Below are 27,697 nucleotides of genomic sequence, written 5' to 3' on the forward strand. Positions count from 1 at the left end.
ATCTCAGAATTGTTTAGATTTAAATTTCCTTGATAGCTAAGGAAGTTGAACATGTCCTTAAGTGTCTTTTGGCCACTTGATATTCTTCTGTAGAGAATTCTCTGTTTAGTTCAGTACACCATCTTTTAATTGGGTCATTTAGAATTTTAATGTTTAATTTCTTGAGTCCTTTGTCTGATGTGGGGTTGGTGAAGATTTTTCCGTTTCATTTTTTTTTGTCTTATTGGCTGTGTACTTTGCTTTACAGAATCTTGTCAGTTTCAGGTGATCCCATTTACTTATTGTTGCTCTTATTGTCTGTGCTACTGGGGTTATATTTAGGAAGTGGTCTCCTGTGCCCATGCATTAAAGGCTCCTTCCCAATGTTTTCTCTATCAGTTTCAGTGTGGTCAAATTTATATTGAGTTCTTTAATTCATCTGGACTTGAGTTTTGTGCATGGTGACTGATATGGATCTACTTTCATTCTTCTACATGTTGACATCCAGTTATACCAGCGCCATTTATTGAAGATGCTTTCTTTTTTTCCATTGTATAATTTTAGCTTCTTTGTCAAAAATTAGATGTTCATAGGTGTGTGGATTAATATCCAGGTCTTAAATTTGATTCCATTGGAAAACATCTCTTTTTATGCCTATACAAGCTGTTTTCATTATTGTAGCTCTGTAATAGAGCTTGATGTCAGGTACAATTTTACATCTGTCAGAATGGCTAAGATCACAAACACTAATGTTAGCTTATGTGGAGCAAGGGGAACACTCATCCATTGCTAGTGGAAATGCAAAAATGTGCAACCACTTTATAAATCACTGTGATCCTTTCTCAGAAAATGAGAATCAACCTACATCAGGATCCAGAAATACCACTCTTGGGAATATACACAAAAGAATCTCAGTCATACTACAAAAGCATTTGTTCAACTATGTTTGTAGCAGCATTATTTGTAATAGCCAGAACCTGGAAACAACCTAGATGAGCCTCAACAGAAGAATGGACAAAGAAATTGTGGCACATCTACACATTAAAATCTACTCAGTGGTAAAAAAATACAATGATTTTGAATTTTGCATGCAAAAGGATGGAATTAGAAAACTCTATCCTGAGTGAGGTCACCCAGACCCCACAGAAAATTATATGATATGTACTCACTCATAAGTGGATACTAGTCATAAACAAAGGACATCAAGACTATAGTACATCATCCTAGAGAAACTAAGTAATAATGTGAACTCAAAAAAACCCACACCATATATAGATGCACGTGGAAATTGGAAACAGGCAAAATATTTGGGAGCATGGGGGCAGGTGGAAGAAGGAAAGAAAGAAGGGGGGTTGAGGAGAACTTGAGGGAATGGAATAGTTGAGATGGAGGAAGGATGGATATGCGAGCAAGGAAAGAGATAGATTGATTGAGAAGCCATTCTGGGGTTAGTAAGAAACCTGGCTCTAGAAAAATGCCCAGGAATCCCCAAGAATGATCCTAGCTAAGACCCCAAGCAATAGAGGAGATGGTGTCTGAACGGGCCTTACCCTGTAGTCAGACTGATGATTATGTTAAGTATCACCACCGAACCTTCATCCAACAACAGATGAAAAAAGAGGAAATGACCCACAAGAGAGCACTGGACTGAGCTCCCAATATCCAGTTGAAGATTGGAAGGAGTGAAAGTATGAGCAAGAAATTCAATACTATGAGGAGTTCATCCACTGAGACAGTTTGCTTGAGCTAATGGTAGCTCACCAACTTCAACTGGAATGGGAATGAACAAGCAAGGAAAAAAACAAATCCCCCTGAAGGGGATTAACAGTTGGGGCAGATTGAAGGGGCACTGAAGGTGATACTGAAATTTGTCTCTACTGCATGTACTGGCTTCTTGGGATCCATCTTATTCTCTTTGGATGTATACCTTGCTCAACCTAGATGTAGTAGGTTGTGCCTTGGACTTTCCACAGGGCAGGGTGTGTTGCACTCTTTTAAGATTGGAGGGGAATGACAGGGTCTGTGGAGGGAATGGGGGGGAGTGTAAAAAAGGGAGGCAGGGAGAGGAGAGGAGGGAGTGGGAGGAGGGGAAGGAGTGGAAATTTGGATTGGTATTTTTTAAAGTAATAAAAATATAAAAGAAGAAAACATAATGTGAATAATGTATCCAAATATGGAGTTCTCAAATAAAAGAAATAAATGTAAGAATAAAATAAAAACAAAGTGCCCAAATGGTCTTGACTTTTTATAAAAATTTTTATTTCTTCTTAGTGACTTTGAGTGTATCCATCCATCTTTATAACTTTGACAGCCTTTAATGCTCACACATTCCAAGTTGTCTAAAGCACTACTTGACTTCTAAAACTTTTCTGCTTCTGTTCCAACTTTTGGTATGTATTTTTTTTACTGAAAAAATTTCACCTTATTTATTACTTAAATTCAATCCCATTATTTAAATTAATTATTTCACCCATTCCTGTCAGTCAGTATTGAGTTTTGTGTTAATAAGATCCTGAAGCAATTTATCCATAATACTCTTACAATAGTTATCATATATTAAACTTTATTACTGTTTGTTTCTGTGCATGGTCTGTGTCTCCTCTCAGTCATAATAATGCCTCTAGAGCACATCTAATAGAATTAAATATAAATTATGTATATGTCTTAAAATTTATAATTGTCAATTAAAATGAGGCAAAAATACAAGAATAAATGTTAATAAAATAGTTTTATTTTACCTAATGTATAGTGAAATATTCTTTAAAGATGTAAACAATATGTGAAATGATATTCCCTTCTATTAGTATACTAGCAATAAGAGCAAAGTTTATTTTTTACTAGTCATGAATTCTCTTTAAACTAACATTTCACAGTCAACAGCCAATTATTGATAGTGTCTCATATTGGAAAGCACAACATTAGTATTATATTGTAATAAATATTACATTATAAAAACCACTAAATTGCAATTAGACCTATTAAATGCTTTTCTGATATTTATTATATGGGCATGACTGAATTTCTCAGTTGCTTTTGTCCATATTTTTTGTGTGTATGGGGACTTTTCAGGATTAGAATTGAGTGAATAAGGCAATTTCTGATTTATTGTTCATTTATGTAAAAATGAGGATGTTACTCATTTCAACAACTTGGCCAATACCTGGAAATTGGAACAAAAAAGTTTGTCTATCACAGTCATTTATTGAGCACAGAACACATTATTGTTATTAAAGCATTATCTAGTCCACGTAGAGTCTCAATGGTTCTCTTCATTTTCTGATTGGTGTCACATGACCTAATTCAATAATTCATCTGATTTCAACTTCCCCTTTCATAGAAGCTCTGATTCTATTGACATTTCTGTTGTTTTTTAATATTTCTTCAATATTCTAAATTTTTTCTTCTGTAAACCTTACTTCTCCATGATTCCTTTTTTCTCTGATATTCAAAGCATTCTCTGCTACTCATTATTCAAACCAGTGGCAAGGTCACATTCTTAGTGAGTAGTCCCCAAACAATGAGTTAGCAAGACATCCATGTTAAACTCACTATCTCATCAATTTTATTCATTATGTTCATCTATGTTATGCTATTAACACCGTTAATGCTTTAGTAATATTTATGCGGTTTTTTTAATCTAAAAGAAACTTCGAGAATAGGAACCTGCTTTGTTCATTATTATGTCCCTCACATCCTCAGTCTTTGGCAAAATGAGAACACTAACTAATCACTTGCTAAATTGAATGGTCATTTGTTTCTTAACCTAAACTATATTTTCTTCCATAGGATTTGAAGTACATTGTAAAAGGCAATGAATTTTTACTTTTTATTAAGTACTATTTCAGGAAGTAAAGATACTTAGCTCTCACAATAAACATTACTGCTCGGACCACTGAATGATCCTATGGATTATTAAAGGATAATTCCATATATCTATGATCCAGAGACATTTAAATTGAATGTTATCCCTTACATACTTCTTATTAATTTGTTTGTTTTGAGAGCTTTCTATATATATTCTGCTGAATTCCACTATATCTTAATTTCTCTTTCTCCCTAGTACTGAGATATCAGATACATGCCATCATGCTCTTCAGTTTCTTAATACACAAGGAAGTTATTAAAATACAAAAAAAAACAAAGTAGGAAGTAAAAAAACTGAATTGATGATCCCATGCCTATTTTTAATGTGGAATACAAAGTTTTAAAGACGGAAAGTCCTAGATATATTTGGTTTAAGTTGTAATGTACTATTGAAAGACGTAACAAACAAGATGTAATACCAATCAAATAATACTTGATCTTAAAAAAACATTAAATTTACTCTTCATGGGAGTTTCTGAATAATCTTCAGCTGCTCAAACCATTGCAGCTAATTTTGTTCAGATTACCGCTTGTACTCTAAATATTTATTCATGAACATTTACTTTGCAAAATGTTCCTCTTTCAGCATATAAAGAGGCACTAGAGAGAACTCTGACAACTTCAAAGCAAAATGAAGTTCTTCCTGTTGCTTTCCCTAATTGGGTTCTGCTGCGCTCAGTATGACCCACATACTCAATATGGACGGACTGCTATCGTCCATCTGTTTGAGTGGCGCTGGGTTGATATTGCCAAGGAATGTGAGAGATACTTAGCTCCTAAGGGATTCGGAGGGGTTCAGGTAAGATTTATTTAAAATTTAAATGCAGAGTTCACTGTGCTCACATAAAAGAGTATTCTAATAATAGTGAGTTTGAGGGATAAAATCTTTTCACCCATAACTTTCCTGTGGAAGGAAACATTTTGCTGGGGAATGCTTCTTTTTACTTAATTGTAGGGTCTGTAAATGGGAACACTGCAATGTCCTTCCATATTTTCATGTGGCTGTTAATCAACAGAGCTGCATGTGCACAGTCTGAGAAATAACACTGGATCACTGATCGGTTTCTACAAGATCTAATTATGCAAAGTAAGCTGTAATCCATCAGTAATTATAGTAGTTCTATTTGTAGGTCTCTCCACCCAATGAAAACATTGTGGTTAATAGTCCACCAAGGCCATGGTGGGAAAGATATCAACCAATCAGCTACAAAATATGCACAAGGTCTGGAAATGAAGATGAATTCAGGGACATGGTGACAAGGTGCAACAATGTTGGTGTAAGTGAAGTCATATTTTCTTTACAGATTTTATATAAAAATATTTCTCTTTGCTTCAAGTTCTTTCTGATTGACTAGAAGATTTTAAGTCTCTGAAATCTTACATTGCATTTTTATCTATTATTAAAAGTGTATTCCTGTCTTATTGTTACCTTTAATATTTTTTAATACAGCAAAATGTTCACTTTTAAAATTAATAACTAAAGACTTAACAGATTTATGTTAGGCATTGTGACATGTGTGAGGATTAAATCATTTTATATGATTCCATTTTCTTCACATATTTTTGGGTTTGATTTCCCATAATTACCATTTTTAATGGTAAGTATCTACTTTCTCCTATAATAGATATCTAATTACCTTTAGTTCTTCACACACATAGCTTTTGTAATCTAAGATCTTCTAGTGATCCCACAAAACTTAAAACATAATACTCTAATTTTTATATTGTGTTTTGCTTCCACAAAAATAGATTTTTTGTTTATAATTGCAGTAGTTTCTGTTGGATCCATTTAACAGTTCTATATTCTTTTCTAAATATTAAGACTATTGTTGATCTTATTTCACATTAATTTCCTTTCCTACTTGACTCCCTTTACTCAAATTAATCTATAAAGACATATTTTGGAGATTTGCCAGCATGTTATGAGTTTGCCATTGAAACTAGATTCTTGAGTCTAGCTGAAGCAAGAACTTTTTTTTTTCTTCAGGTTCGCATTTATGTGGATGCAGTTATTAATCACATGTGTGGCTCAGGCGGTGGTGCAGGGACAAGCAGTACTTGTGGAAGTTATTACAATGCCGGTAACAGAGATTTCCCAGCAGTTCCATACTCTGCATGGGATTTTAACGATGGAAAATGTAATGGAGAAATTTATAACTACAATGATGCTAATCAGGTAATGAGAGAAATATTAATCAGAATAAAGAAGCATCTAGGTATCTAGAAATGCACAATTAATTTATAAATTACGATTAGACATGTTCAAATACTATAGGAAAAGAAGTCACTATGACGGAAAGCTTGATAAATAGAGATGGAAAAAAGTGCTGGAGTTTTTTGTATTATTTTCTAAGGATAGAGCCAAAATCAATAATAAAATGGAGACATGCTATTTGGTGACCTTGTCTGAAAAATTTAAAAACATGACTTTATCAATTATATAAACATTGGAATATAGATAGAGAGGAGAGGGAGAAGGGATGGAGAAATTAGAGAAAAAAGAGGTAGAGAGAGAGAGAGAGTGAAAGAATTAACGAGTTAAAATTCTTATCAATTTTATCTGATATTTTCTTTATCTACAACAGAATATACTTTAATATCGCTGTCCAAAATAAAACATCAGTACTTCTCATGTTCTCATGTTCTAAGGAAAGGCAATATCCTATGTTCTAAGTAAGGCAATATGAAAATATCCACTTGTAATTGAAGGAGAAACTGAAGAAAGAAATGTATTCAAAAGCAATGCATGACTTTTTATACATTAATCATTTTTTAAAAAAAAATAGGTCAGAAATTGTCGTCTGTCTGGCCTTCTGGATCTTGCACTTGAGAAAGATTATGTTCGTGGCATAGTGGCTGACTACATGAACCGTCTCATTGACATAGGTGTAGCAGGGTTCAGACTTGATGCTGCTAAGCACATGTGGCCTGGAGACATAAAGGCGATTTTGGATAAACTGCATAACCTAAACACACAATGGTTCTCTGCCGGAAGCAGACCTTTCATTTTTCAAGAGGTAAAAGAATATATATATTCATTTAAAAATTATATTATGATTTAATTAAAATGTTTTTCTGTTCCCTTTCCTCCCTCTATACTCATCCATATATGCTTTCATATATTCCTTAAAGATTGTAGACATTTTTGACCATTTGATATTGCACACACATACTATATATATGTGTATATGTGTGTGTGCTCTTATATATACATATATTTATATTTAATAGAATATGTGCGTATACATATACCTATGTCCATACATTATTAAAAATTATATGTTCCTTAATATTATTAAAAATTATAAGACATATTATATTTAAGAATATATATGGATATATGTATCTGTATATATAGATATATATGTCCTTAAATATAACTGACATAGTCTATATTGCTAAAATATATTTTTATATGTGTACTAGACAACCAGTTGATATGATCGTCTCTGATATCCATTTCCCAATTTCCTCAGTTGCTCATAATTCTTTCTATATTTCTTTGTATAGTGATGAGCCCATGGCTTTTTCTTAAATGTTATCATTTCATAAATCACATAGTAGCTAGAAGATTTTACTAAGCATAAAAAGCATAATGTAGGTTAATATCTCTGTCTGTTATACCCTGTAGAATTCTATTGTTTATTAATAGAATTGCAGTTATTTATAGGCAGCATGCATAGTTCTTTACCACAGCAGGTTCCAAGTTAGTACAAACTTCATTAATTCATTTTCTAACTCTTCAAATACCATTATAAAAGATAGACCAATCGTAATGTTTTTTTTGTCTCACATCAGTCGTTCAGAGTTTAAGATTCATCTCATGGTATCAAGTTTGTAAACAATTAAACAAATTGTTGAAGTTTTCTGCATGACAATAATATTATTTTTAGTGTACTGGGGATAAGGCCATTGAAGCTCTGTTTCCTTGGAAAAACTATTGAGTTCATAAACACTACTAATGCTCACTTGACAGCAAGCATTATATCAGTGTGAATTAACTACTTTTTCCCTCTGTCAGACACCTTGGAGGATGAAAATTGACCCTGTCTTTCAATATTGTGACATAAGAATTTCTGACTGACATTGTATTTAGATAATATACTCTAAATTTATATTAAAAATTACAGCTGTCTTGATGTATCTACTAGGTCATTGATCTTGGTGGTGAGGCAATTACAAGTAGTGAGTACTTTGGAAATGGTCGTGTGACAGAATTCAAGTATGGAGCAAAACTGGGCACAGTTATCCGCAAGTGGAATGGAGAGAAGATGGCCTATTTAAAGTAAATATACACCATTTCTTCATTTGAGCAATCATAGATTTCATGTCATTTGATATTAATAAGTTATAGCTTCAACTATTTCTTATTTTAAAAATTATGAATTGGTTGATTATTAGGCTCAATATTTCTAAACTCCACCCAATTTTCTTTTCCATTTTTTTATTTCAATCATAAGTTAGCCCTGGATATCCAAAGTTTTACTAAGTGATTTTTTCTGTTTGCAGTAAATTCATTACATTCCAGGAATGTTTAACTATGGTCTATTAAAGACAGATTATTATTACAAGATAGATATATTCATAAGGGATATTTATAATGTGGTCAAGTATGAAGTTTACATATTTTATAACAAAAATGTAATTGGAAAATTTGAGTGTTTTTATGATGATTGCACTGGAGAATTCTACTCTATATAATGACAAATGGATGTTTTGCTTTTCATGTCTATAGAAATACAATACAGTAAAAAAAATCTAAAGAAAATAAACATTTTAAAAACAAAAAGATTATACTGTAACCCCTTAATGAGGATATGTAATCATAGAAAATAATATCATATATGTATATATATGTGTGTGTGTGTGTATGTATGTGTGTGTGTTATATGTTGTTATAACAGAGATTTAAAATGGAATTGTCATTTATTTAGACAACTGAGGATGCCATATATAAAGTTAGTCTAAGCATTGTGAAATAATAACTTGCTTTTTTGAAATGTAGGAACTGGGGAGAAGGTTGGGGTTTTGTGCCTACTGACAGAGCCCTGGTATTTGTGGACAACCATGATAATCAGCGAGGACATGGTGCTGGAGGCGCATCCATCCTGACATTCTGGGATGCTAGGTGGGAGAACATTCTTTGCTGCTGTGTAACCTGCTTTTAGCGATGGCCTTACTTTATATACTTCTGCTTTAATACCATTTTTAAACTTTCAGAATGTATAAAATGGCAGTTGGATTTATGTTGGCTCATCCTTATGGATTCACGAGAGTAATGTCAAGTTACCGTTGGGCAAGAAACATCCAGAACGGACAAGTGAGTCTTGAAGTTCTTCAAAGCACATCTTAATCTAAAAAAGGAAGAGGTTCTGGTTTAATTTCACATGAAGTTATAGCATATGATATTTATTATTAATTGTTTACTTACCAAATTTTTATAAAGTAAGGATATTGCAAATGTATGTGATTGGAAAAGCAGTAATTTAAATGGGAGAAAGGACAGAATGAAGACAGGTGTTCCTGATAAATTCCAACCATAAAAGTTAATGGGGGATAATGTCTTCTAACATTGAATAGAATTTCAGTTTTTTTTCTAAATCATTGTTAGCATATTAAGATAATTTAATTTTTTTCCCTGTGAAAAAAGACAGTAGCTGAATTTAGGGAAGTTAAGAAGTATAATAGATAGAAATTTCTTAAAATTAACAACAATGATTTGCTAGGGAGTCTATAAACAATATGTGTTTATAGAATTACAAGCAATATGAGTTGTTGCTAAGGTGCCTAAACAGAAAAAAAAATGAAAATTACTCTAAGAAATACAAACATTATGTGCAGTTGGCTAAGTAGGTGTTGTTGATTAGGTACAAATGCTTAAGCAATTTCAAAATTAGTCTAGACCATCTGAAAGACTATGTGAAGTTTTCTGTTTCAATGCAGGAATCTAGAATTATAGAGAAACATCAAATGTAAAATAAAAATGTTTCTTCCTTAAACATCAGAAAGACAGTTTTTCCTCATTTTGAAATGAGTTTTCTTCTGTTTTTATTAAAATTTGTTCCATTCCTGAAGAAATTTTATGCTTGAACCGATCCCTTTTTATCTTTCATAAATGTATTTACAATTTAGACATCATCAAATATGCATCTATACTTTATTAAGCTCAAGAAGGAAAGTCAGGTAATTTTATAAACACATTTTCCGGCAAGTAGTAAGAAATCAACTAATATTAACTTAGAAATTGTTATATTAAAAGGCTTTTCATATATGTGTAAGAGTCAGCACTTTCCAATGGATACCCACGCCCGACCCAGGCTGCGCGCTTCCTGAACTCGGGCCCACGAGAAGGGACGATTGTCCTGAGGGTTGAAAAAGAGACACACACAAAAGAAACCTTTGCTCATTCACAAGAGTAAATGGCAACTTTATTAAACTCAAGTCAGGTATTTATACCAGTGGGCTAGAAGGACCGAAAATGCAAGGCCTCCTCCCAACCAGGAGCAGTAGGGAAGATTAAAGTCTTCCTGGCCCCTCGGGCAGGGTCAGCTAGGGGAGGCAGGCTATTGGCCCACTGCTAAGACTTTGAATACAAGTGGAATCACCATAACAAAGAGAACCAGGTTCTAGCTAGGTTATTCCCTCAAGCCAGAGCTAGTGCAGAGTCTCCAGGAAGTCGGAGGTCACAGGGCCCTGCTAATCGCCAGGAGAGAAGGGAAGAAACTTTGGTAGCTACATATATGTTCTTAATTTTTTTTGAGTAGCCAATAACTATGCCCCTGTATAATGAAAAAATGAGGCACTTTCACAGAATGCATAACAATGGAGACTTCTTAGAAAGTGACTGAAGTCTGTTCTCTAATTGTCAGCATTTGGCTCTAATTGTCTTGATGTTAGGTAACATTGAAGAGCTGTTAGTGGTTTTGAGAAACTACTACTTTGATAGAAAGTAAGATGTTTAAGAATTGCTACAATCATTTTGAATTGAATAGAGAACATGAATTTACACAGAAGTGAAGGACTTAGTGAAGGTCTGTAAAACACTGAAGGACTTAGATTAAATTTAGAAATTAAATTAAATTTCTGCAAAGAAAGAGGTATAATAAGAAGTTTGGTTGGGTTTGCTCTAGTGGAAAGAGTTGCGCAGACTCAAGCATTCAAATAACCTGAATCTTTCAATAATTAAGGATTCGAATGACTGGATTGGACCACCTAATAACAATGGAGTAACCAAGGAAGTGACCATTAATCCAGACACAACTTGTGGCAATGACTGGGTCTGTGAACATCGATGGCGTCAAATAAGGTGGGAATTTCCCCCACAGACCATGTCTTAAAAGAAAGTTGTTTAACTTTTTGTTGTAAATTGTTGATGTTTATGGATACCAGTATTTCACATGATATTGTGCTTCTAGGAACATGGTTGCCTTCAGAAACGTAGTCAATGGTCAGCCTTTCTCAAACTGGTGGGATAATGGCAGCAATCAAGTAGCTTTTGGCAGAGGAAACAAAGGATTCATTGTCTTTAACAATGACGACTGGTAAGTCAGTATGAGCTAAATTGGGATTGTATACTCATATGCTTAGAACATTCTTCTATCTATTTATATGTGAAAAATCTTTTACACATTGAATTTATGCCAAAAATTAAATATTCAGTATACAGAAGAAAATCAATATTTGTTTATATTTTTCTTTAAATAAAATTTTGTATTTGAGATCTTTGAACAAAGCTTACAATGGCAGTAGCATATCTTCATATTTGAGGCTCATTTGACACATTTCATAAAGCATATAAATACTAAATATAAATCTTAACATTATTAAATGATGTATTATATTAGGAGTGGAGTACTTTCCACCTATATTTGAAAATGACTTACTTTTTATCCATTGTACTTATACATAGTCTTCAATGTTCCATTTACTTGTTTTTAAATATTTAAAAATATATGTATACTTGCATCTGCTATGAATGTCTTCAATGATCTGCTGTGTTTTTCTTTTAAAAATTTCATTAATTTTCTTCCACTGTGATTCTTTCTTCTGAGTCTTACTCTATGATTCCCTCATCTGTAGTTGTCTAGCTCAGATAACAGGAGTGGATGCCAAAGTCTGTAGTGTCAATAAGTAGAGGTACCCATATTTTCTTGAACTTGATGCAAGTTCATCTTTGTAGTGTGTTCTAGGAGAGCCAAGGATTTTCAAAGAGATTCTGGCTCTTAAAAAAAAAAAACAAACAAACCAAACACACAAACAATCAAAATTAATACTTACTCAGAGAATCTCTTTGAAAGCCAGTAAAATGTCTCAATGCAAAATCAGCTACCTATCAGATTAAGAATTTTTTCCATTAGTCATATTTTGTTGGTTGAAAACAAAATAATTTATGTACATCATTTATTGAAAGAACACATGGCTGATATTTCAGAAACAGCAGAATCACTTTATGCAGTTTCCTAATACAAATTTGTATGTATCCATATAAATCCTAGAGAATGTTTAATTCTAGAAAAAATTCTTTATGGTGTCATGTAATCTAATAACTTTGGGAGAAAATGATGCTGTTAACATTTTAAATCCTGCAGAGCATGGACTGGAAAGAATAATGGTCCTCAAAGGAGCCCTTTACTATTGAGCATCACTGGGTTCTCTGGCTTTCTTTGATGGGTAGCAGTCACCATAGCCCATGAAACTAACAGACATTTATAATAATGTCTTTGGTCTGGAGAATTCTCTTTCTTCTTCACTTGCAGTCTTGTTATTGGGATTTGCTTAGTGATACTCTGAATCCTTAGTGATTGCAAGGTTGAGGCATTTATTGTTTTATTGATAATGGATCTTCTTTCACTTGAATGGGTTGAGTTTAAGTTAAATATTCTTTTTCTTTTTCAGGACTTTGTCAACAACTCTACAGACTGGCCTTCCTGCTGGCACATACTGTGATGTCATTTCTGGAGACAAGATTGATGGCAATTGCACTGGTATTAAAGTCTATGTTGGCAGTGATGGCAAAGCTCAATTTACTATCAGTAACTCTGCTGAAGACCCCTTTATTGCAATCCATGCTGAATCAAAATTGTAAGAACCAAATAAATACATATAAAGCATCAATTAAGTGTCTTTCTTTTTTCATGTTGCCTTTTTTTTTCTTTTGTGTGAAGTGTGCATTGTGATGTTTATATCTGAGCACTGAATATATAAAGGATTTTGGAACAACCTGCCATTGCTTTGTCCCTCTCCCTTTGCCCATGGGCTGTGAGTTCATCCTTAAGTCTTCAGGCCACATAGGAAAGCACATTTACCTGCTGAGCAATATTGCTAGCTCATAAGTAACTTAATTTTAGAGTTTTGTTTCTTTAATTAAAAGCCATAAACAATCTACTTCAATAGGCAGAAATTAAAATCTTTACATATACTCATTTAATAACAATATCCAAGATTTTTATGAATTAGCATAAAATTGATCTTTCCCAAGAAAATTCTCAGAGCTCTGAATTGCATCCTGACAAATACAATGCTTTACATTAATGTAATTTCTATCATGTACTTTAAGACATTACATGAAAAATTATTTTTAATAAATTTCACTCCCAGTCTCATCACTCATTAAACATTCACTTGGTCACTAAGAAATGCATCCTTGTTTACTTATATCTAGCTACCACTTTATTCAAATTTCTCATAATTATTTCAAGAGAAAATTATTTTTTCCTATTCTAGAGTAGATACAGACACATATAAGTTGATCATACATCAAAATACCATCATATTCACTTATCATCTTCTATCTTTCATCTTTCCTATTCCCTTTAAAGTACTTCTACCCATGCACACACATGCACGTCTACCCATGCACACACATACTCAAATCATTTTGCTGATATCAGACACTTAAGTACAATGCCATCATGAGAGTGGAAGGTTATTTCTTGATAAAAAACAAATTACTAATGGGTACACCACTGAAAAATATACCCTCCATATACCCCATCAATGACTAACAGCTAAAAAGTTATTCAATAAACCTTGGGACCTTACAGTTAATGCCTGATTCACAGTGTAATGGTGATGTTTCCAGAGTTCTGCTGGACTTATGCAAACAAACTCTGATATAGTATGTGTGTGGGTGTGGCGCATGATGCCTTTCTGTGCTCTATGCGCCACCATACAGTTCATGAGCCGGGCAAGGACCTGGAGATTGAAACACACAAAGACTCACAGAGATAGCACAGACAGAGACACACCTCTAGTCACTGGTAAAAGAAGCCCTTTACTGAATAGCACCACGGAGGCTTTTAGACCCAACACAGTCAGGTGGGCCAACAGGTAAAAACCTCATAGCCTGATCCTCAATCAAGGACAAGGCAACATGTGCTCAGGATTCAGAGCTGGACACAGCTTTCAGATGCTCAAATCATAAGGCCAAGAAAAGGTCACTAGTGGTGGAGAGCAGCTGGAGATCAGGACTCCAAACGGTCCCAACACATGGGTACAACAGTTACATCCTTAACAGATGATTAATCTTCCCAGTATACCTTTTCATTCTCTGACTCTTACATGATCACTTACTTGATCATCTATTTGTCCTGGAAATGGTTATAGAGAAGTAGAGAAGTTTCTTTTAGAGAGAAATGCTCAGTAGTCTCTTATGTTTTGCAGTTGAATGAATTATGACTCTCAGTACTAGCTGTCACTAGCTGTAAGCATAAAATGACTAAAACTGAATAAAACTGAGTCAAAGCTGAATAAAACATAACAGTCTCTTTATTTCCCACTTATCATATCTTTTTATGCTTCTAATTTAATTTTCACAGAGGTGGTCTTCCATGAGAGAGTAGTAGACTTTCTGACACAGCACTGATGAGGAAACCTGGCCCTCCTAGTCCTTCATTTTTGTCAATTCTCCATTGGTTTTATATGTAAAAAACATTTAAGCAATTGGACACTATGCCCATATGACAAAACAATAGTAGTATTTTTCCCATTTCTGTTAATTTTAATAACCATGAACTTAGAGCCATAATCAAATGTTCTGCTATGAATCATGTCAAAAATCCACCCACAAAGATATTAACGAAGTCTGTAGCTGTTAGGTCAATATTGGATCAGATAGCATACATCTAAAATTTTTCTCATTAATAAACAAGTCCAATTGAACCAACCCACAGTTCATTGAATTCTTTAGAATATCAGTAACCTAGTGGTTTATGGGATTATGTTATGCCTGGAACTAGGATTTAATATTATGTTGGGGTTTTTTGTTTTCTTTTCTTATGGTATTTTTAAATTTATTTACTTTTTAAAAGAGAAAATAAACTATCTTTTTAAATTGTAAATAACAATCCAAGTTCCCACTTCCTCCTCCCATTCCCTCCATGTCTCCCTCCCCACCCCCATTCACCTCTCAGAGCGGGTAAGGTCGAATGCACTCCATACTGTATCTAGGCTGAGCAAGGTATCCATCCAAAGAGGATAGGTTGCCAAATAACCAATAAAAGCAGTAGGAATAAATCCTAGTGCCACTACTAGTGGTGGCACAGTTTTCCCCAGCCTTGCAACTGTCAACCACATTTAGAGAAACTAGTTTCGACCTTTGCTGACCCCTTCTTTGTCCAACTGGAGTTGGTTAGCCCCCATTAGCTCAGGCAAACTGTTTCAGTGGGTGTACCCATCATGATCTTGACCTCTTTGCTCATATTCTCACTCCTCCCACTCTTCAGCTGGGCTTTGGAGCTCAGTCCAGGCTGGATTTTTGTCTTATTGATTGTGTCCTTTGTTTTATAGAAGCTTCTCAGTTTCAGGAGGTCCCATTTATTTAACTTGCTCTCAGCATCTGTGTTACTGTGTTATATTTAGGAAGTGGTCTCCTGTATCCATACGTTTAAAGCTACTTCCCATTTTCTCTTCTATCTGTTTCAGTGTGGTTGAGATTATATTGAGGTTTATAATCCATTTGGTATTGGTATTTGTGCATGGTGATAGATACGGATCTACTTTTATTCTTTTACAGGTTGACATTTAGTTATGCCAGAACCATTAGTTGAAGATGCCTTCTGTTTCCTTTGTTTAATTTTAGCTTCTTTGTCAAAAATCAGGTGTCCATAGACGTGTGGATTAATATCTGGGTCTTTGATTCGATTCCATTGGTCACCCTCTCTGTTTTTATGCTAATATCAAGTTGTTTTCATTACTGCAACTATGTAATAGAGCTTGATATCAGGGATAGTGATACCTTCAGAAGTTCCCTTATTATAGAGGATTGTTTTGGCTATCCTGGCTTTTTGTTTTTCCATATGAAGTTGATTATTGTTCCTTGAAGGTCTGTGAAACATTGTGTTGGGATTTTGATGGGGATTCCCTTGAATCTATATAATGCTTTTGGTAGGATTTTCATTTTTATTGGATTGATCCTACCTATCCAAGAGCTTTAGAGATTTTTCCATTTTCTGGTGTATTCTTCAACTTTTTTCTTCAAAGATTTAAGGTTCTTGTCATACAGGTCTTGCACTTATTTGGTGAGAGTTACTCTGAGATATTTTATGCCATTTGTGGCTATTGTGAAGGTGATATTTCTCTGATTTCTTTCTCAGCTTCTTTATCCTTTTTCTATTGGAGGGCTACTGACTTTTTAGCTGATCTTGTATCCTGCAGCATTACTGAAGGTATTTACAAGATATATGAATGCCCAGGTAGAGTTTTTGGGTTTACTTATATATACTATTATATCATCTGCAAATTATGAAAGTTTGAATTTTTTCTTTCCAATTTGCATCCCCTTGATCCTTTTTTTTGTCTTATTGCTATAGCCAGAGCTTCAAGAACTATATTGACTAGATATGGAGAGAGTGAACAGCCTTGTCTTGTTCCTGACTTTAGTGAAATTACTTTGAGTATCTCTCTTTTTAAATAGGTGCTGGCTGTTGGCTTTTTGTTTATTGTTTTTATTATGTTTATAAATGTTGCTTGTATACCTGATCTCTCCAAGACCTTTATCATGAAGAAGTGTTGTATTTTGTCAAGTGCCTTTTCAGCATCTAATGAGATGATTATATGTTTTTTCTTTCAGTTTATTTATATTATGGATTGCACTAATAGATTTTTTTGTTTATTGACCAAGCCCTGCATCTGTGGGATGAAACTGACTTGACTATAGTCAATGGATTTTTTCATGTGTTCATGGATTCAGTTTGCCACATTTATATTGAGTATTTTTCATCTATGTTCATAAGTGCGATTAGTCTTTGATTCTCTTTCTTGGTTGAGTCTTTGCGTAGTTTCAGTATCAGGGTAACTATAGCCTCCTAAGAAGAATTTGGCAGTGTTCCTTATGTTTCTACTTTGTGGAACACTTTGAGAAGTATAGGAAGTATAGGTATTAGGTCTTCTTGGAAGTTCTGGTAGAATTCTGCACTAAAGACATTTGGCTCTGGATTTTTTTGGAAGGCTTTTGATGATAGTTTCCTTGCAGTTTATTGGCCTATTTAAATTGTTCACCGGGTCTTGATTTAATTTTGGTATATGATATCTATCTAGAAAATTGTCCATTTCTTTTATGTTTTCCAATTTTGTTACATACAGGTTTTTATGTATGACCTAATGATTCTCTGAATTTCTGCAATGTCTGTTGTTATGTCCTCCTTTCCATTACTGATTCTATTAAGTTAGATGTTTTCTCTCTGCCTTTTGATTAGTTTGCAAAAGTGTTTGCCTTTGTTGATTTTTTCAAAGAATTCTGTATCTCATTGAGTCTTTGTATCATTTTCTTTTTTCTCTTTTATTGATTGTAACCTTCAATTTAATTATTTCTTGTCATATACTCCTCCTGTATATGACAGGAGTCTGCTTCTTTTTGTTCTAGATCATTCAGGTGTGCTGTTAATTCACTAGTGTATGCTTTTCCTGCTTTTAAAGGCACTTAATGCTATGAACTTTTCTCTTAGCACTGCCTTCATAGTGTCCCATATGTTTGAGTACTTTCATTTTCATTGAATTCTAGGAAGACTTTAATTTCATTCTTTATTTATTCCAAGAGCCAGGGGTGGTTCAGTTGAACACTATTCAATTTTCATGAGTTTGTAGGCTTTCTATAATTAATGATGTTGTTAAATTCTAACTTTAAGCCACTATGATCCAATAAGATACAGGGGATTATTTCTATTTTCTTTTATCTGTTAATGTTAGCTTTGTTATCAAGGATGTGATCAATTCTAGAGAAAGTTTCATGATATGCGGAGAAAAAGATATATTCTCTTGTGTTTGGGTGAAATGTTCTGTAGATGTCTGTTAAGTCCATTTGAGTTATGACATCTACTAGTTTTCTTATTTCTCTGTTCGATCTATCTATTGTGGAGAGTGGGGTGTTGAAGTCTCCTAATAGTAGTGTATGTGATTTGATGTACAATTTAAGCTTAGTAATACTTCTTTTTTTTTTTACATATGTAGGTGCTCTTGTATATCGTTCATAGATGTTCAGAATTGAGATTTCATCTTGATGGATTGATGGATATCGTCCTGTGATGACTATAAAGTTTCCTTCTCCTTCTCTTCTGAATTATTTTAGTTTGAAGTTTATTTCGTTAGATATTAGGATAGCTACACTCACTTGCTTCTTAGGGTCATTTGATTCGAAAATCTTTTCCAAACTCTTGACTATGAGGTAATGTCTTTCTTTGAGGTGGAGGTGTGTTTCTTGTATGCAGAAGAAAGATGGATCCTGTTTTAATATCCATTCTCTTAGCCTATGTCTTTTTATAGGTGAATTGATTCTATTGATATTAATAGATATTAATGACCAGTAATTGTCAATTCCTGTTATTTTTCTATGCTAGTGTTTGTGTATTTCCCTTTTGGTGGTTTTGTTGATGTGAGGTTATCTGTTGCCTTTGTTTTTGTGGGTGCAGTTAGCTTCCTTGGGTTGGAGTTTTCCTTCTAGTACTTTCTGTACCACTGGATTTGTGGATAGGTATTGTTTAAATCTGGTGTTGTCACGAACTATCTTGTTTTCTCCATCTATGGTGATTGAAAACTTTGCTGGGTATAGTGGATGGGCTTACATCTGTGGTCTCTTTGTGTCTGCAGCTCATCTGTCCAGGACCATTAGTTTTTATGGTTTCCATTGAGAAATTGGGTCTAATTCTGATATGTCTGCCTTTATATATTCATTTCTTTAATTAATTTATTTATTTATTAAAAATCTCCACCTCTTCCCCGCCTCCCTTTTCCGTTCCCCTACCCACCTTCCCCTCTCTCTCTAGTCTTAAGAGCAGTAGGGTTCCCTGCCCCATGGAAAGTCCAAGGACCGCCCCCCTCCATACAGGTCTATAAAGGTGAGCATCCAAACAAACGAGGCTCCCACAAAGTCAGTCCATGCAGTAAAATCAAAACCCAGTGCCATTGTCCTTGGCTTCTCAGTCAGCGCTCATTGAAAGCCACGTTCAGAGTGTCCATTTTGATCGCATGCTCCATCATTCCCAGTCCAACTGGCCTTGGTGAGATTCCATTAGATCATTCCCACCATCTCAGTAGGTGGACGCACCCCTCCTGACTTTCTTGCTCACATTCTCCCTCCTTCTGATCCTCATTTGGACCTAGGGAGCTAAGTCCAGTGCTCCAATGTGGGTCTCTGTCTCTATCTCCATCCATCGCCAGATGAAGGTTCTATGGTGATATGCAAGATATTCATCAGTGTGGCTATGGGACAAGACCAGTTCAGGCTCCCTCTCCTCTGATGCCCAAGGAACAATCTGGGGACCTCTCCTTGGACCTGGGAACCCCTCTATAATCAAGTCTCTTGCAAACCTTAAAATGGCTTCCTTAATTAAGATATTTACTTTCCTGCTCCCATATCTATCCTTTCTCCATCCCACCCATCCCATTCCCCCAAGCTTTCCCGAATCCTCCCCTTCTCCCTTCTCTCTACCTATCTCCCCTTACATCTATGTCCTCTATATTATCTTCAACACCTGAGATTTTCTCTTACATCTCTTATATTCTGTTTGTTATTCTTGCCTCTGTACTTCACATTCATTTATCCAGATTTTCCATTTCCAGAAGTTTTTGTGTCTCCTTCATTACCTCTGTTCCAATCTTCTAGTCTTGTACTGTTTGAATTTTTGTTTCAACTGCTTGATTTTTTTTCTTGGTTTTCTTTAAGTGATTTATAGATTTCTTCCATTTTTTGTTTGTCTTTTCTTCTGTTTCTTTAAAGGAAGTTTCTATTTCCTTTAAAAGTCTCCATCAACCTCAATAAATTACATTTAAAATTGTTTTCTTCTCCTTTTTCTGGTTTAGAATGATCAAGTCTTCCTGTTGTATGGCCACTGGGTTCTCGTGTTGCCATGTTGCTTTTTAGATTATTTTTAAAATCAATTTTTGTATTGGCACATACCCATCTCTTCCTCCAGTTGGTGCTGGCAGTGTCTTTGCCTCTTGGTCTAATCCTTGCAGTGGTTGTCTGTGTCTTTGGGAACTCTTCTTGGTCTGTTCTGCACTCTAGGTCTCTGTGTCTCTGGAAGCCATTGACATCTCTCTTGTCCCAGTCTCTTTATCCACTCTCTTGGTTTGCTCTCCTTTTTGCTCTTTTGGTCCACTCTGTACAGTCACAGTCTGTGCTTCAAAGTTACTCTGAGGTCACTGGGGATAGTATGGTTTAGGGCCAGATTGGGACTTGTAGCTTACAGGGTCTGATTGACAGGATGTGACTGTTTTAACAATCTACCTCTTGAACCTCTCTGTGTAGTTGCAACCTGTGTTTCAGAGTTCCTCTGAGGTCACAGTGGATAGGTGGGTTTGGTTGTGGAGTGTAACTTGTAGCTTAGTGGGTTCAATTGGTGGGGTGTGGGTGTTGGATAGCCTACTTGTAAGAGGCTTGCCTGCTGTCGGTCTAGTGAAACTGAGGCAGGTGGAGGAGGACCCTGGAGTTTTGTCCTGGAATGGAGGCCCTAGAGAATGGAGTATCCTGCCAGGTTGGTGATCCCTCAGTTTTTGGTCCTCTTTGTGTAGTTTCAGCTTGCATTTCACAGTTCTTTTGAGGTTGTGGTGAATAGGAGGGTTTGGAGGTGGTATGGTACTTGTAGCTTGCAGAATCTGTTTGATGGGTGGGGGTGTTGGAACAGCCTACCTGCTGGATGCCTAGGGAAACTAAGTTTATTATTATTATTATTCTATAGATGCTTTAGATAAATGGTAGGAGTTGGTGAAGAGGAACAGAAAGGAAGAGGGGGAGAGAAAACCATTTTCAGAATATCATGTATGAAACAAACCAATTTCTAAAAGGAAAAAAAAGTATAAAACATTAAGGATGCCTTTGTTGGTTGACATATTCATTTAAAAATGCCTTACAGGATTTTTTGGAGATCAGTGAGTTTATTGTAACAATGACAGTGAGTTTAGGCCTTCTTCAAACCTTCCCACTCTTTCGTAGTGTTTTCTTTCTGTTAATAGATAACATGGCCATTGCAATTCTTATAAAGGAAAACATTTATTTGAGACTGGCTTACAGCTTCAGAGGCTTAGACCATTATCATCATGAAGAAAAGCATATCAGTGTGTAGGCAGACATGGTGCTGAAAACGTAGCTGAAAGTCAGAATCTGGATCTACATGCAGCAGGAAGTGAGTGCCACATAAGACATGGATTGAGTATATAAGGCCTCAAAGCCCACCTCCCGTGATATACTTTCTCTAACAAAGGCACACTCAATCCAGCAAGGTGACACCTTCTAATAGTGCCAACTCTATGAGCCTACAGGGGGCTATTTTCTCTCAAACCACCACATATTCTCTACGTTGAAACCTGAGTTATTTCCAGGTCAGAGAACCTCCACTGCCACTGAAATGATACTTTAGGAACCTATTTGTAAATTGACATTTTCCATAAGATAAAATACCAAAATTTCTAGTAGAACTATTAAACCTGTATCTGAAGCCTCTCCCTGAAACACCTTCCTTTGCTTCCATGTTATGACTGTCGAATTACTTTTTCTCAGTCACTACCTCTCAGGGTCACAAGGTCATACAAGGAAGGTTCTCTCTCTATCTCTTTCCCTAAGTAATTCTTATTTGTCATGCAAATTTTATTTAATAGGTAATTCTGTATAGATTTACCCAGGATTATTTTAGAAATTTGGTTTGCCATGTTGATTGTATCTACCTTCCTTCTTACTCTTTTTTATAACACTTTGTGGAGTGTATCCTTTCCTCTATACTAAGTGAGTAGTCTTGGTATAATCTCTCAAACTGTTACTTGTAAATTAGGCAAAGTAAGGAAAGATAAACAGATAAAGAACCTTTTTAATATGTTAGCTTTTAGTGGGAGACACTTTCCAACCCACAGGTGGATGTGTGGTTATAAAACGGACATTCTTTTCTCATGTTTTTTTTTCCTCATTCACAATAGATGAAAGACTGATTTACTCTGATTGTAGTGTCATACACCCTGGGAAAAGTCACAGTAGTGATCCATCAGTTTCAGGAATTTCAAATCACAGCAGTAGTTGATTCTTGGTGAGCTATGTGCCTAATCACTAAATAAACTTATAGCTGACTTGTGAAAATGAGCTACACTGCATAAAATAATTTAGAAATCAATTTTAATTTTGATATGAGAGCTTTGAAATACTATATAACTTGTAATGTCACTTTCATCTTTTAATATATATTTACAGAACTATTTCTTGCTGCATAATCATTTGGTTTTCCTCCCTTCTAACATGAAAAAAATAATAATCATTTATATCAAAATTAGTCTTACTTTGTTAAAATTTTATTCCTAAGTGAAAATAGATTCCAGGGAAGGAGAATTACATGAGAATTCCTAGGTAAACTGGGTGCAACTGAGGGCAGTGAAGGGGAGGGGATGTGAGATGAGAATGTGAACAGGAAACATGATGGTACAGAGGGCAGAGGGATGAAGCTGGAGAACAATGAAAGAGAGATGTTGATAGAGAGACCCATTCTGATGTTAGGGAGAAACCTGGTGCCAAGGAAATTTCCAAAAATCCACAAGAATGACTACAACTGAGACTACTAGCAATAGTGGAGAGGGAGTCAGAACTGGGCTTTCCCTGTAATCAAATTGGTGGATATCCCAACTATGATCATAGAATTTTCATCCAGTAACTGATGGAACCTGATGCAAAGATCCACAATCATAAACCAGGCCTAGCTCTGGGAACCCAATCAAAAGATAGGGAGGAGGGAACATATAAGCAAGAGAGGCCAAGATCATGGTGGAGAAATCTATAGAGACAGCTAAATCAAGCTCATGAAAATTCAGGAACTCTAGAATGATAGTTGTGGACCCTCCATGGAATTGAACTAGGCCCTCCATATGTGGGAGACAGTGGTAAAGCATGGACTGTCTGTACGGCACCTGACAGTAGGACCAGGATCTATTCCTGGTGCATGAGCTAACTTATTGAAGCCCATTCCCTATGGTGGGATGCCATGTTCAACCTTAATGTAGGGAGTGGGATCTTTGTATTGCCCCAACTTAATGTGCCAGACTTTGCTGACTTCCCATGAGAACACTTACCTATTTGGAGGAGTGAATGGGATTGACTGGGTGAAAGGGAGGGAGGCGGAGAAGAGTGCGGTGGATAACTGTGGTTAGAATGCAAAATATAATTAAAAAAGAAAAGAAAAGAAAAAGAAAACAGAACTAGAAAACTCAGGTTTTGACTTAAAGCTTTAGTTTTAAGAAGTGCTTAGCATTTTAAAAACTGTTGCTGGACAGTAAAGAATTACAAATATACAATAAAAACAAATCCAGATGAATCATAGTGTTGGATAGATGTACATAGGCTTGGAAGAGAGAAGAAAAAAGAGTATAGAGCGTCATAAAATAAAGTTAATGTTTTTTAAAAAGGGTAAAGTCTTTAAAGAGACCGAGTATAGATAGTCATATATTAAAACGAGTAAAGAAAAATAAGCCATGTAAAAATGGAAAATTCACAGAGAATCTTCATTGTGCATATTATTGTGTTATCTTTGAAGCTTTTTGACTGTGAATGAGCTAAGTACAGAGAGACATTTCATTGTATGAGCAGGTAAGATAAACCAGCGTGTATATTCTAAAGGTATCATGACTTCCCAGCTTGGGTTTAAGGATATGTTGCGTTTGTAAAGATGTTCTTCTCTTGTTTACACAGAGAATGAGAAAGGTAGAGGGGGAAAACTCAGATAAATGCTGGGAAAAATGGGCAGAGTCAGAGAGAAGTCATGGAGCCATAGATGGAGATAGACATGCTGAAACTTTGCTGGTAGGCCATGATCTTGTGTTGATACACAGATTGATGTAGATGGGTTAAATTAAGATGTAGGAGTTTCCCAATAAGAAGCTAGAGCTAATGGGCTATGTAGTGATTGAAATAATATGACTGCTGTGTGATTATTTCAGGTTTAAGCTAGCTGGGTGGCCAGAAACCAACAAGCAGCTCTCTTCTACCTGATGACTAAAGATGCCAGAGACTGTATAGTATTCATTGGCTACTGTGGGCTTTGTTTGAGAATTGTCTATTCAGTTCAGTTCACTGGCCTATTTCTTGACTGGAATATTTGTATTTTTGAATTTTTTATTGATCATTTCTGATACACATATTTCATTGGGTCTATAAATGAGAAGCTTTTTCCCTTTCTTTTTTTTCAGTCATCTTTTGTCATTTTGACATGATGCTTCTATCTTAAACTTGAGAATTCCCAATGTATTTAAAAATCTCTCATGTTTTAAGAAAGTTCATGATTATGTCTGACAAAACATTACAGCCATGCTAGGAACACAGACAGATTTGAGCAGTAGGCTGGACACATTTTGTCTTTATTCATTTTGTTTTTCTTTTTTATCTGTAAACTTTTTATATTCATGAAACTTCAGGGGGATATTTTCCAAACTAGTGAAGCATCTTTCAGAAAATATCCACCTGGACATATAATGCGAAAGTTTTAAAAATTTATTTAATCATATGAGTGCTTTATTTGCATATATACCTGCATAACATAGAGGTCATAGGATTCCCTTACAGATGATTGGGAGCTATAATTTCTTTCAGCAGTTTTGAAGTTTCAGGTTTTACATCAAAGTCTTTCAACCATTTTGAACTTGGTTCTATGTAAGATCAGTGATATGGATCTAGTTTCATACTTAATTTTTTCTTATTTTGTCATGTTTGGTGGTCATCTCTTAAAGGCCTGTTCTTTTCTGAAGAGGTAATGGAATGGAAGTAGAACTGGGGGAAATGGGTAGTTGAATGGGGAGATGTGAGGAATGGAGAGAGGGGAAAATAGTGGTTGGGATATACTATAAGAGAGAAGAATCACTTTTCAATTAAAAATATTAGGTATTGAATTTCCCTGTTGCCACATATGGAAGAGACCCTTATTTTGTTCAGTTTGTATTTTGGATATCTTTGTTAAAGGTTATGTGGATGTTTCATGTCAGTATATTTCCATGTCCTCAATCCTATTTAACTGGTTGCACATATTAATATTTGCTAACCCAATATATAGCGTTCTCTAGAAATTGAACAGGGATGTTGGGAATCTCCTAAGGATGATTGCTTTTTCTGATACAGTGAGATGTAAAATACAACTTATGTTCCTGGTAGTACATTTAATAAGCCATGGATTGATTCTATTGTAGGAAATATCTATAATTATATTTAAGGAATTTGTATTCTATAGTTGTCAATTTTTACTGTAATTTAATTTGTTTAAGATATTGATATTTATTTCTTTATTTTGTTTGACACATGATTTTCTGAATATTTGATATTTTTTCAAGAGAAAATACATGCTTCCTGAAATATATATTTACATCATTTGAGATAATATTGTATGGTGCAAATGAAAAACAAAGGCCAGTAATTTTTGACACAATGATGAGATAGTTAATAAAAATACATTACTGAAATATTTATATTAATACATTATTAATGACAAATTAATAGATGTACTTAGGTACTTATAATATTAGATATAAAAGGAAAAATTAGATGTTACCTTCTAGTTTTAGGTTCTACAATTTGATAGAGAGTCCTTATATACATTTGCATTTATTTCTCTATTTAATACAAAACATACTGTGAGTATATCTGAAGCACAGACACAAATGAGGTTTAATATTTCTCTATTATCTTTGGATTAAATTCCCAGTTACATTAGTTAAAATATGAGACTATCAGTGTTTATGTAAAACAAGTAAAGATCAATATAATTACTAGGATTTTTTTTTTGCTTTTATTCACTCTAAAGCTTGTACTTACTAATATACTTTCAAAATCCAAATTGGGATACAAAAATCTAATCAACTGATTTTCATTAAAGCTTCTTTATCTTTTTCAAGTTTATATAGGGCCCTAGTAAATATTTACTAAAAAAACAAAGAAATTTCATCTCTAAAAGGTTCCTTTTAGTATGGCTTCCTAGTCAGTATTATGAATAGCTAATAATGTTGAAAGACTTTAAGATACAGCAAATGACTTGTGAATTGCATGACATTCCAAGGTATAAAATGGATATGTTTTCAAATTTGAATGTTTTCATTATATGAAGAAATGTCACAAGCCCAATTTAGTTATTAAACAATAGTTATTACACAGCTGTACTTATCTAGCAAAGGATGACAGGGTCTATGTCATTGATGCTGAAATTTGGGCCTATCTTTGCTTTATCTGAGTCCCTTTTATTGATTTCTTTGAGGTTATTAGTAAATACAAAAGCTTTATTTAGATCTCTGATTTGTGTGTGCCTGTTTTTTAATATATTCTCTGAATTATATAATGAAGAAACGATGTATGCTCACACAACACAAAAGCAACCTATGACAAAGAAAATTTCAAAATAAACTATCCAGATTTTCTGTTACCCCAGGAAAAGGATACTGAGGTAGAATATGCATAGTTTTGAGGTGACTATATACTGTGTAAATCACAGTATATACGTGTGTATTGTGTATATACTTGAAATTCAAATATGAAGATCTGAGTTCAGATCATTATAATGCTGTATGATGAGTCTGCTCTTTCCTTTCCTGGTCACTCAGATCCAGATAAACCACTCAGAAACTATGTTACTTATAACACTGTTTGGTCAATAGTTTGACCAAACTATTGAGGTTGTGACCTACTGGTAAGGTTTTGGCAGGCTGCTTGCTCCTTTCACAGCTATATGACATTTCTCGATTTTGCCTACTTCCTCTCTATATTTCTGTTGGATTTCCCACCTAGATTTCCTGTACTAAGCCATTGGCCAAAACAGCTTTTTTAATAACCAATGGTTAAAAAATATTCATAGTATATAGTGGGGAATTTCACATCAAAATGAAGTATAAACTGGAAGTGAAAGTGTCCGTTTGTTGCAAGAAGTTTGTTGTTCTCTTGTTTGTCCCAGCTACCAGGCTATCTCATACCCAAAATAACCACGCAGAGACTGTGTTAATTAAAACACTGCTTGGCCACTAGCTCTAACTTCTTATTGGCTAACTCTTACATATTAGTTTAATTTATCTCCATTAATCAGTGTATCACCATATGCCTGTGGCTTACCGGCAAGATTCTGTTTGAGGCAGAGGATCCATGGGCTTCTCTCTCTCTGCCCTTCTTCCTCCCAGCATTCAGTTCTGTTTTCTCTGCCTACTAAGTCCTGCCCTATCAACGAGGCCAAGGCAGTTTCTTTATTCATTAAGCAATGAAAGAAACACACAAACAGAAGGAACTCCTACACCATCCATTTTCACTACAGTCCTCTTATTATGACAAAAGAGTGGTAAAAGAAGAATCTCCTAAATTTGGTGAGTCAGATAATCTAGTGTACAGAGTGAAAAATAAGATTCTCTGTCTCAAAAAATATAGAAAGGG

At 34.8% G+C, this 27,697-nt stretch overlaps 1 protein-coding gene across 1 annotated transcript; it reads left to right on the plus strand.

The window, feature by feature from the left end:
* Nucleotides 1–4,451: 4,451 nt before the first annotated feature.
* LOC125397688 (pancreatic alpha-amylase 2a5) lies at nucleotides 4,452–12,957 on the plus strand. Its single transcript, XM_048430127.3, has 10 exons — nucleotides 4,452–4,642; nucleotides 4,974–5,120; nucleotides 5,831–6,019; nucleotides 6,630–6,860; nucleotides 7,995–8,128; nucleotides 8,849–8,971; nucleotides 9,064–9,163; nucleotides 11,031–11,149; nucleotides 11,259–11,384; nucleotides 12,739–12,957. Exons 1-10 carry the CDS (start codon nucleotides 4,475–4,477, stop codon nucleotides 12,926–12,928), a joined length of 1,527 nt encoding a protein of 508 aa, XP_048286084.3. The 5' UTR covers nucleotides 4,452–4,474; the 3' UTR covers nucleotides 12,929–12,957.
* Nucleotides 12,958–27,697: the final 14,740 nt, after the last annotated feature.

This window comes from Myodes glareolus, chromosome 17 (genome assembly GCF_982192425.1).
Source record: "Myodes glareolus chromosome 17, mMyoGla1.1, whole genome shotgun sequence".
NCBI lineage: Eukaryota > Metazoa > Chordata > Mammalia > Rodentia > Cricetidae > Myodes > Myodes glareolus.

What these genes read in the sequence shown, in the direction of transcription:
- LOC125397688 (XM_048430127.3), top strand. Translation starts at nt 4,475, where the DNA reads ATGAAGTTCTTCCTGTTGCTTTCCCTAATTGGGTTCTGCTGCGCTCAG. An exon ending in ACTACAATGATGCTAATCAG is followed by an intron (nt 6,020 to 6,629) that starts GTAATGAGAGAA and finishes AAAAAAAAATAG; the next exon opens with GTCAGAAATTGTCGTCTGTC. An exon ending in GAGAAGATGGCCTATTTAAA is followed by an intron (nt 8,129 to 8,848) that starts GTAAATATACAC and finishes TTTGAAATGTAG; the next exon opens with GAACTGGGGAGAAGGTTGGG.